At 34.4% G+C, this 12500-nt stretch overlaps 1 protein-coding gene across 1 annotated transcript in view; it reads left to right on the forward strand.

Moving 5' to 3' along the window:
* LOC137633217 (glutamate receptor-like) overlaps positions 1–12500 on the forward strand; it is a 58969-nt gene that overhangs the window by 39132 nt on the left and 7337 nt on the right. Inside the window, exon 2 of the mRNA XM_068365386.1 lies at positions 11791–11842. Within this exon, the coding sequence (XP_068221487.1) occupies positions 11798–11842 (45 nt within the window). The 5' untranslated portion in view covers positions 11791–11797. The remainder of the gene's footprint in view (positions 1–11790; positions 11843–12500) is intronic.

Below are 12500 nucleotides of genomic sequence, written 5' to 3' on the forward strand. Positions count from 1 at the left end.
ACGTAGATCAATTAGGTTTGGTTTTGATAGTAATATGAAGAGACAAATATATAAAAATACAAAGAACATCGTTTTATTATTATTATTATTATTATTATTATTATTATTATTATTATTATTATTATTGTTGTTGTTATTATTAGAATGATTTATTGTTAATTTGTTCTCATCATTTATTTATTTCCTTTCCTCACTGGGCTATTTTTTTGCATTGGAGCCCATGGTTTAGCGTATCTTGCTTTTCCAACTAGGGTTGTAGCTTGTCTAGTAATAATAATAACAATAATTATAATAATATTATTATTAGTATTAGTAATAGTAGTAGTAGTAGTAGTAGTAGTATTTATTATTATTACTCATATAAAAACATGCAAAGCAATGTCTCGAAGCTACTGAAAGTCCGGGATGAGACGGAGGGAAGGAATCCTTCTTTGCCCGAGGCAAAGGAGGGTCCTCAAGGTCTCGGAGGAGGAAGGCAAATCGACTTCTCACCACACCCTTTCTCTCTCTCTCTCTCTCTCTCTCTCTCTCTCTCTCTTTGTACAAGCACACATTATATATATATGTATGTATGTATGTATATATATATATATATATATATACATATATATATATATAATATATATGTATATATATGAGAGAGAGAGAGAGAGAGAGAGAGAGAGAGAGAGAATTATTCCCATAAATAGTCTCTTGCTCCACCCTTACTCATATGTTCAAGAAACTGGAACTACAGTACGTGGTCAGATGGAAGATATTCTAATAGATGAGAGACGTATTGACTTTGACTGGCAAGACTGTACTAGATTGCACCCTTCTCCCTGGTGACGGTTAATTTTTCCTTTTGCCTACACATACACCGAATAGTCTGGCCTATTTCATCCAAATTCTCCTCTGTCCTTGCACACCTGACAACACTGACACTACCAAACAATTCCTCTTCATCCAAGGTGTTAACTAATGCACAGTAATTGTTCAGTGGACACTTTCCTCTTGGCAAGGGTAGAAGAGACTCTTTAGCTATGGTAAGCAGCTTTTCTAGGAGAAGGACACTCCAAAATCAAACCATTGTTCTCTAATTTAAGGGTAGTGCCATAGCCTCTGTATCATGGTCTTCCACTGTCTTGGGTTGGAGTTTTTTTGCTTGAGGGTACACGAGGGCAGACTATTCTGTCTTATTTCTCTTCCTCTTGTTTTGTTAAAGTTTTTATAGTTTATATAGGAAATATTTATTTTGGGGGTGGTGGTGTTCTTAAAACATTTTATATTTCCTTGTTTCCTTTCCTCACTGGGGTACTTTTCCCTGTTGGAGCCATTGGGCTTATAGCATATTGCTTTTCCAACTAGCGTTGTAGCTTAGCTAGTAGTAATGATAATATTAATAATAATGATACTGTAAGAAAGTAAGTGGCGTTCGAGATACTCACCTCCACATTTCTGTGCTTCTACCTCGGAGACCTTCGTGGTCAAAACATTTCTGTGTTTTTACCTCGGAGACCTTCGTGGTCAAAACATTTCTGTGTTTTTACCTCGGAGACCTTCGTGGTCAAAACATTTCTGTGTTTTTACCTCGGAGACCATCGTGGTCAAAACATTTCTGTGTTTTTACCTCGGAGACCATCGTGGTCAAAACATTTCTGTGTTTTTACCTCGGAGACCTTCGTGGTCAAAACATTTCTGTGTTTTTACCTCGGAGACCATCGTGGTCAAAACATTTCTGTGTTTTTACCTCGGAGACCTTCGTGGTCAAAACATTTCTGTGTTTTTACCTCGGAGACCATCGTGGTCAAAACATTTCTGTGTTTTTACCTCGGAGACCTTCGTGGTCAAAACATTTCTGTGTTTTTACCTCGGAGACCATCGTGGTCAAAACATTTCTGTGTTTTTACCTCGGAGACCTTCGTGGTCAAAACATTTCTGTGTTTTTACCTCGGAGACCATCGTGGTCAAAACATTTCTGTGTTTTTACCTCGGAGACCATCGTGGTCAAAACATTTCTGTGTTTTTACCTCGGAGACCTTCGTGGTCAAAACATTTCTGTGTTTTTACCTCGGAGACCATCGTGGTCAAAACATTTCTGTGTTTTTACCTCGGAGACCTTCGTGGTCAAAACATTTCTGTGTTTTTTACCTCGGAGACCATCGTGGTCAAAACATTTCTGTGTTTTTACCTCGGAGACCTTCGTGGTCAAAACATTTCTGTGTTTTTACCTCGGAGACCATCGTGGTCAAAACATTTCTGTGTTTTTACCTCGGAGACCTTCGTGGTCAAAACATTTCTGTGTTTTTACCTCGGAGACCATCGTGGTCAAAACATTTCTGTGTTTTTACCTCGGAGACCATCGTGGTCAAAACATTTCTGTGTTTTTACCTCGGAGATCATCGTGGTCAAAACATTTCTGTGTTTTTACCTCGGAGACCATCGTGGTCAAAACATTTCTGTGTTTTTACCTCGGAGACCTTCGTGGTCAAAACATTTCTGTGTTTTTACCTCGGAGACCATCGTGGTCAAAACATTTCTGTGTTTTTACCTCGGAGACCTTCGTGGTCAAAACATTTCTGTGTTTTTACCTCGGAGACCATCGTGGTCAAAACATTTCTGTGTTTTTACCTCGGAGACCTTCGTGGTCAAAACATTTCTGTGTTTTTACCTCGGAGACCATCGTGGTCAAAACATTTCTGTGTTTTTACCTCGGAGATCATCGTGGTCAAAACATTTCTGTGTTTTTACCTTACTATGCCTTAAGTACTTTAGTGAGCGAGGTTATAATTGTGACAATTGTCATTTCTGTATAACATGGTCTACATCTAATTCAAAATCTCTCTCGGTCTCCTTCTAGAGTATCATATGTTATCCGAATTCACTACCCTTTATCGGGTCCTTTTCCTTTTGTAACAACACAAAAGTTTTGGGTAAAATAGGAATAAAGTTATAATAGCGATACAACTGGCTAAAATATTGTCCTTCTATAGGCGGTGTCGAATAACAAACAATTCGCTTAAAAAAAAAAAACACCTGCTGCTATATAAGCAAAGAGTCAGAATAAATATCATCAAATGATTGACATTATTGAAAATTGATCGTAGATTTGTTGTTTTTTAAAGACCCGATGTAAATCCTAATAATACAAGTTAAAATACCACTAAATCTAAAAACTACACTGTCCCCTCTGATTGTTATATTTGTATATTCGTATATCGGTTTTACCATCAGTGTAAAATCCTTACATTTGTATACATGAGAAGGATCAACGATGTCGTTGAATTATAATTAGTTACTGTTCCACGCCTTTAAGTTGCCAACAAAACAACGTGTCACCTTCATAAAAACAAACACAGATGAATATATGAAACATTTGTCTACTATCACAGTCCTCACTCATTCGTGTACCTAAATCTTTCTATATGTATAACAACATTAAAATAAATTTTTCATATATGTATGCATATATATATATATATATATACACATACATACACACACAGCAAAAGCTGCTTTCTTGTTTAGACAGCCTACGTCGTGACGGTTGACCTTAACCTTGTCAGACCACATCCAAGTCTGCCCACATGAACTTATTTTTTTCTCTACATAAGTTGAGCATGGCAGTGAACACGGACTGAATTTTAACAGGGATGAGTAATGTTTGGTTATTGAGAGAAGGTATTTTTATCTATTAGATTACACACACAGACACACACACACACACACACACACATATATATATATATATATATATGTATACATATATATATATATATATATATATATATATGTATATATATAAATTATACATATACATATATTATTATTATTATTATTATTATTATTATTACTAGCCAAGCTACAACCCTAGTTGGAAAAGCAAGATGCTATAAGCCCAAGGGCCCCAACAGGGAAAAATAGCCCAGTGAGGAAAGGAAGTAAGGAAATAAATAAATGATGAGAATAAATTAACAATATATCATTCTAAAAACAGTAACAGGGAAGGAAAAGAAGACGATAGATTGACGAACAAAACAGATTTGTAGGTATAGATTGGCATACAAAGACCATAAGAAGACTCGAATGGAAGTACATGTCTGAGGCATTTGTCCTGCTGCTCCTGCTGATGATGATGATGAAGATGATATATATATATATATATGTATATATATACTATATATATACACTATATATATATATATATACACTATATATATATATATATATATATGTAATATGTGTACGTATATGCACACATATTACATATATATATATATATATACACACATATATATATATATATATACATATATATATATATATATATGTATATATATATATATACTATATATATATATATATATACACTATATATATATATATATATGTAATATGTGTACGTATATGCACACATATTACATATATATATATATATATACACATATATATATATATATATATATACCATAGAAAGCGTTTCGCCTTGGCTCTGAGTCTGAATTTGTTATTGTAAGCATTTGTGTATGTATTTATATGTGACTGTTGTCTATATATATGTGCAAGTTTATATCTACATCTACTAGGCACACACACACACATATATATATATATATATATGTATATATATATATATATATATACTGTATATATATATATGTGTGTGTATATATATATATATATATATATGTATTTGTTATTTTGCTTTTAACCATCACGCACATCTTTCGTAAAATGTCACTCAAAATTCACCAATTTTTATTTTGATAACATAGATAGACTGACTAAAAACAAAGCTAACAATCATAAGTGACTACATAACCTCAGTCTAATTTTTAAAAAAAATAAATAAAAAAAAAATAAATAAATAAATAAATAAATAAAGAATTTCAAACAATATTTATCTCTTTACATCTCGATTATCGTGGGACTGGAAAGGTGCGTCAGAGAAGTTAAATAATGAATCCGTTTAAAGTAGGAACGGGACCTCTTTTTGGGGAGGAGAAAAGTCACCCCCCTCACCCATAGGAAGTTTCCTCCTCCCCTCAGGACCTCCCACCACCCTGGGGACCTCCGTCCACCCCAGGCTTTCGAAGTGTATTCTTCTTTGAATTAATAATTAAGAAATTGAACATCTGCCTTTCTTTCACAATGTCTGTAGTTTTTCATTTGTTGAATTTATTCCCGTCTTTACCTCAATTGGCGATTATACTGGATTTTTTTAATTCATAGCAATAAATAGGAATAGTGATAAGAATGGATTAATGGTGTGGTTATTATAAAAGTTTTAATTTAGTTTTGAAACATATCAATCATAAAATGCGAATCTTTAGCCTATAACTGACAGCTTAATATTCGTTGTACAGAACGTGTCATGATTACTGTGTGACATAATATAATGTTCAGTTCAAGCACACAATGATTTATATTAAAGTCAAAGTAGGCGTTAGGGTTGAGCGATCGTGAAAGAATTAACTTTTATGACAGAGATGTTTATTACATAATCAGTCACAGATATTGATTCATTAACGGGTAATCATAAGAATTTATGGTGCTTATTGAAGGCTTGTCATAGTTCACCGTATCTTAATGAATTTACTAACTGAAAAATCACTCTGGAAATAATGATTTCAAGGTTTCGTTAACAGTCATTCCCAAAAATTACTTCCTTCCATGTCGCGCAAGAGGCAGTGGGGCAAATTTAATATTTACAGTACATTGATAGTTCAATACAGAGATATGTTTAGAAAATACATCACGGTGTCGTTACTTTAGAGTTTAGACTTTAGATGCTCGGAGGTACGGTTTAGGTCTCAACTGTGCTCGGAGGTAACATGAGCCAGACGACGAAGACGACATCACTCGAGCATAGCTCGTGCCCGACACCCTCCACCCAGCTTCAGAGGGTAGGTTGCATGGCACTTGTCTCTGTGGGGCTAAGATGCTTCATCCAGGAGATGGATGGTGGTCGTTACTATGTGAACTTTCCTGGAATTTGGGGTACTCATCATCCAGGATTAATGGTCTCTATTAATCCTGCACATCATCAAAACACACAGTGCGTTGACCTGGGGTGTAAAAAAGAGGGGTCAGAGGCAACTGTGTCATCAACTTAGTGGTGCCACCTATGTCATCATTTCTCTCTGCACAGAGATACCCTTCATATGGTTTCTCACGGGGCCCTTGACCTCTCTAACTTTATTCTACATACCTAGGTGACAACTTCCATAATTATTATTATTCTTATTATTAGCTAAGTTACAACCCTATTTGGACAAGCAAGATGCTATAAGCCCAAGGGCTTCAACGGGGAAAATAGCTCTTTGAGTAAAGGAAATAGAGAATCAAATAGAATATTGTGCCTCAAGCAAGAGAACTTTAACCCAAGACAGTGGAAGACCATGGTACAGAGGTTATGGCACTACCTAAGATTAGAGTGAACAAAGCTTTGATTTTGGAGTGTCCAAGAAGAGCTGCTGAACATAGCTAAAGAGTCTCTTCTACCCTTACCAAGAGGAAAGTAGCCACTAAACAATGACAGTACAGTAGCTAACTCCTTAAAAGAAGAAGAATTAATGCTTGGTATATCGATTTAAGGTAGATATTATAATAATTTCTATGCTCGTGATATTATGCCCTACTACTGTATATTCAATCCTCTATAGTATGTGTTATCAAGGTTTATAGATATATTATATAGACTTTGGGTGTTGTTCCCATAGTTCCAGTAGCCCAAGAGTTGATAAGCGAGATCAATAACAATTCCAGTAGCCCAATAGTTGTTAAGCGAGGTTAATAACAATTCCAGTAGCCCAAGAGTTGATAAGCGAGATCAATAACAATTCCAGTAGCCCAATAGTTGTTAAGCGAGGTCAATAACAATTCCAGTAGCCCAAGAGTTGATAAGCGAGATCAATAACAATTCCAGTAGCCCAATAGTTGTTAAGCGAGGTCAATAACAATTCCAGTAGCCCAAGAGTTGATAAGCGAGATCAATAACAATTCCAGTACCCCAAGAGTTGATAAGCGAGATCAATAACAATTCCAGTAGCCCAATAGTTGATAAGCGAGATCAATAACAATTCCAGTAGCCCAAGAGTTGATAAGCGAGATCAATAACAATTCCAGTAGCCCAAGAGTTGATGAGCGAGATCAATAACAATTCCAGTAGCCCAATAGTTGATGAGCGAGATCAATAACAATTCCAGTAGCCCAATAGTTGATGAGCGAGGTCAATAACAATTCCAGTAGCCCAATAGTTGATAAGCGAGATCAATAACAATTCCAGTAGCCCAATAGTTGATGAGCGAGATCAATAACAATTCCAGTAGCCCAATAGTTGATAAGCGAGGTCAATAACAATTCCAGTAGCCCAATAGTTGATAAGCGAGATCAATAACAATTCCAGTAGCCCAATAGTTGTTGAGCGAGGTCAATAACAATTCCAGTAGCCCAATAGTTGATGAGCGAGATCAATAACAATTCCAGTAGCCCAATAGTTGATAAGCGAGATCAATAACAATTCCAGTAGCCCAATAGTTGATGAGCGAGGTCAATAACAATTCCAGTAGCCCAATAGTTGATGAGGGAGATCAATAACAATTCCAGTAGCCCGATAGTTGATGAGGGAGATCAATAACAATTCCAGTAGCCCAATAGTTGATGAGGGAGATCAATAACAATTCCAGTAGCCCAATAGTTGATGAGGGAGATCAATAACAATTCCAGTAGCCCAATAGTTGATGAGGGAGATCAATAACAATTCCAGTAGCCCAAGAGTTGATGAGCGAGGTCAATAACAATTCTAGTAGCCCAATAGTTGATGAGGGAGATCAATAACAATTCCAGTAGCCCAATAGTTGATGAGCGAGGTCAATAATTCCAGTAGCCCAATAGTTGATGAGGGAGATCAATAACAATTCCAGTAGCCCAATAGTTGATGAGCGAGGTCAATAACAATTCCAGTAGCCCAATAGTTGATGAGGGAGATCAATAACAATTCCAGTAGCCCAATAGTTGATAAGCGAGATCAATAACAATTCCAGTAGCCCAATAGTTGATGAGCGAGGTCAATAACAATTCCAGTAGCCCAATAGTTGATGAGCGAGATCAATAACAATTCCAGTAGCCCAATAGTTGATGAGGGAGATCAATAACAATTCCAGTAGCCCAATAGTTGATGAGCGAGATCAATAACAATTCCAGTAGCCCAATAGTTGATAAGCGAGATCAATAACAATTCCAGTAGCCCAATCGTTGATGAGCGAGGTCAATAACAATTCCAGTAGCCCAATAGTTGATGAGCGAGGTCAATAACAATTCCAGTAGCCCAATAGTTGATAAGCGAGATCAATAACAATTCCAGTAGCCCAATAGTTGATGAGCGAGATCAATAACAATTCCAGTAGCCCAATAGTTGATGAGCGAGATCAATAACAATTCCAGTAGCCCAATAGTTGATAAGCGAGATCAATAACAATTCCAGTAGCCCAATAGTTGATGAGCGAGGTCAATAACAATTCCAGTAGCCCAATAGTTGATGAGCGAGGTCAATAACAATTCCAGTAGCCCAATAGTTGATGAGGGAGATCAATAACAATTCCAGTAGCCCAATAGTTGATAAGCGAGGTCAATAACAATTCCAGTAGCCCAATAGTTGATGAGCGAGGTCAATAACAATTCCAGTAGCCCAATAGTTGATGAGGGAGATCAATAACAATTCCAGTAGCCCAATAGTTGATGAGCGAGATCAATAACAATTCCAGTAGCCCAATAGTTGATGAGTGAGGTCAATAACAATTCCAGTAGCCCAATAGTTGATAAGCGAGATCAATAACAATTCCAGTAGCCCAATAGTTGATGAGCGAGATCAATAACAATTCCAGTAGCCCAATAGTTGATAAGCGAGGTCAATAACAATTCCAGTAGCCCAATAGTTGATAAGCGAGATCAATAACAATTCCAGTAGCCCAATAGTTGTTGAGCGAGGTCAATAACAATTCCAGTAGCCCAATAGTTGATGAGCGAGATCAATAACAATTCCAGTAGCCCAATAGTTGATGAGCGAGATCAATAACAATTCCAGTAGCCCAATAGTTGATGAGCGAGATCAATAACAATTCCAGTAGCCCAATAGTTGATGAGCGAGGTCAATAACAATTCCAGTAGCCCAATAGTTGATGAGGGAGATCAATAACAATTCCAGTAGCCCGATAGTTGATGAGGGAGATCAATAAAAATTCCAGTAGCCCAATAGTTGATGAGGGAGATCAATAACAATTCCAGTAGCCCAATAGTTGATGAGCGAGATCAATAACAATTCCAGTAGCCCAATAGTTGATAAGCGAGATCAATAACAATTCCAGTAGCCCAATAGTTGTTGAGCGAGATCAATAACAATTCCAGTAGCCCAATAGTTGATAAGCGAGATCAATAACAATTCCAGTAGCCCAATAGTTGTTGAGCGAGATCAATAACAATTCCAGTAGCCCAATAGTTGATAAGCGAGATCAATAACAATTCCAGTAGCCCAATAGTTGTTGAGCGAGATCAATAACAATTCCAGTAGCCCAATAGTTGATAAGCGAGATCAATAACAATTCCAGTAGCCCAATAGTTGATAAGCGAGATCAATAACAATTCCAGTAGCCCAATAGTTGTTGAGCGAGACCAATTACAAAAGATAAGCTCAAAAAAAGGTTTGGATCTTTATATTGGAAAACGTGCAAATATAATTTTTTTACTTATACATTAAGTTTCTTACTAAAACTAACTCATACATAGGAAATAAAAAACAGGTTGGACTACAGTATGTATTTGTGGTGCATTTTAGCGGAAATTTTGTATGAATTACAATAGAATGTATTCAGGTTTTGCAATTCTTTGCAAAGTATTTTCTTCTGTGCAGATAAGCTGACAAAAGAAACTTTGTTTGTCACGCATAGTTCTCTTATGATTACCCCACCTAATTTGAAGCACGGGCTCTTGCATTGCCAGCCTGTAAGCTTGCATAATCTACTCAATGTAACTCATTTTCATCGCCATTTCTCATGGAAAGATTTTAGATTTTTGTTTTATCATAAGATCCACTTCTTGATAGAAAATTTATATCACTATACTCCATGATACTTCGTAAGACTCGCTCGTTACGAAAAGTCTAAAGTGAAGGCCATGAAATGCAAGGGATAAAGAAAAACAGGAATTTGTTTATTTCTGTGACATTTCCCGAACCAAAATGAATCAAGGATTCTATAGATTTTATTCTTCTTTTTATGTATAGTTTTGGTTCTGTTCATTTATTCTCTCCCTCTATTTTCATTCTCAGAAGAAAGAATCTTTCAAGAGGCGCAAGTAATTCAGTGTCCAACCGGGAGATAAAGGTTGCATTGTTTATTCAAGTCCCTATCACTACAAAGCCAATTGATGGACGTATCTAATTAAGAGGCAAAAGAAATATTTGAAAACTATTTCCACGATGCCTTCCCGAAGCCTTGTCTAAATAAACAAGTGATCAAACCCTTGAAATTATCATGTAGTAAACTCCCGAAGAGGTGGCTTTATCTGTCAGACAACAGGTGTGGCTGACAATCCTGAATTCAGATTCTAATTTAACCTTTTCCTTCGACGAGGGATACTCGTAACCAAGGTATATAGAATAAGGGAGCCCTTGCTCGTAACTAGACACTGGCAATCGTCAGTCTTGTGAAAGATATCAAACGTTCTAGACAGTCTCTGGAACTTGCTTCAAACTAAGACTGGCATTAACGGTTTGGGTAAATATAAAGTCATGGATAAAATAGGTGGATATGAGTTCGTTACAGACCATATTTTCATTGTATTTTTGCTCGTAAAATGATTTGAAGGTAATACTCACGAACCGCTTTAAAAATAGTTTCGTTCATATTTACATTTACGCGTCGAAAGAAGGAACAAATTACATCATCTTTCAAAACTGTCTCTTTTCGCCTAAAGTTATAAATCGACTCGAAATTTAGAATTGCAAACTAGAAAAATGAACTGATTATTTCTATAGCTTAAGGTCTGCAGTTACTCAATCTTTAGAATAGCAAACTGAAACAATAAGTAGCTCATTTCTATAGCTTAAGGTCTGCAGTTACTCAATCTTTAGAATAGCAAACTGAAACAATAAGTAGCTCATTTCTATAGCTTAAGGTCTGCAGTTACTCAAAATTTAGAATAGCAATCTGAAACAATAAGTAGCTCATTTCTATAGCTTAAGGTCTGCAGTTACTTAAAATTTAGAATAGCAATCTGAAACAATAAGTAGCTCATTTCTATAGCTTAAGGTCTGCAGTTACTCAAAATTTAGAATAGCAAACTCAAACAATAAGCTGCTCATTTCTATAACTTTAGGTTGGCAATTAATAACCAACTATACGAAGGAACTTTTAATGTTTCTATAATTATCATCATTATTATCATTTAGTGAAAGTTTGCAAGAATAGATATCGTTTGCTGCGAACGAAGGATTTAGATCATACATAGTTTTTCCATTTTAATATTCAGTGGTCTAACATATAATTTATAACTATTAATTTTTTTTCCTACTTCATTCATGACTTTATATAATATTGATTTCTATAAGAATTCTTTCCAATGTTTCCTCAGTCGTCGTGGAAGTTAGCTTATCAAGACCTACAGAAAGGTCTTGGTTTTTAACAACAACAACAACAACAACAATAATAATAATAACAATAACAATAATAATAATAATAAAGATAATAATAATAATAATAATAATAATAATAATAATAATAATAATAATAATAATAACTTTTATTGTTATTTCAGATTTTGGATGATGGCCTCTACCCGCGGATTCATAACAGTTGCCTTTGAAGAGGTATGTAAAGAAATAAAGAGATAAATGATCTTAGTAATTAAAAATTCTCTTCAAACTAGAGAAGAATAATATATTAGATATAGTATTATTCAGAGGTCTTTTAGATAGATATTCCATTTAACATAAACTTTCTTGTATTTTTCACAAATTAACAAATAATTGAATGAATAAATAACTACATGAATATATCGATATATAAATAAACTAATGATTGAATAAGTAAATAAATTGAAAAATAAGGGAATGAATGAATACATATATAATTTAATGAATATTGAAAATCTGTCATCTATTATTAAGAGGTTGACTTACTTGTATATTCGCTCGTTATTTTTCAGTTTATATTTACAATATATATATATATATATATATATATATATATATATATATATATATATATATATATATATATATATATGTATATATATATATATATATATATATATATATATATATATATATACATATATATGTGTATATATATGTATATATATACATATATATATGTATATATATACATATATACAGTATATATATATATATATATATATATATATATATATATATATATATATATATATATATATATATATATATATATATATACATATATATATATATATACATGTATATATACGGTATATACATATACATATAT

The sequence above is a fragment of the Palaemon carinicauda genome, chromosome 42 (assembly GCF_036898095.1).
Source record: "Palaemon carinicauda isolate YSFRI2023 chromosome 42, ASM3689809v2, whole genome shotgun sequence".
NCBI lineage: Eukaryota > Metazoa > Arthropoda > Malacostraca > Decapoda > Palaemonidae > Palaemon > Palaemon carinicauda.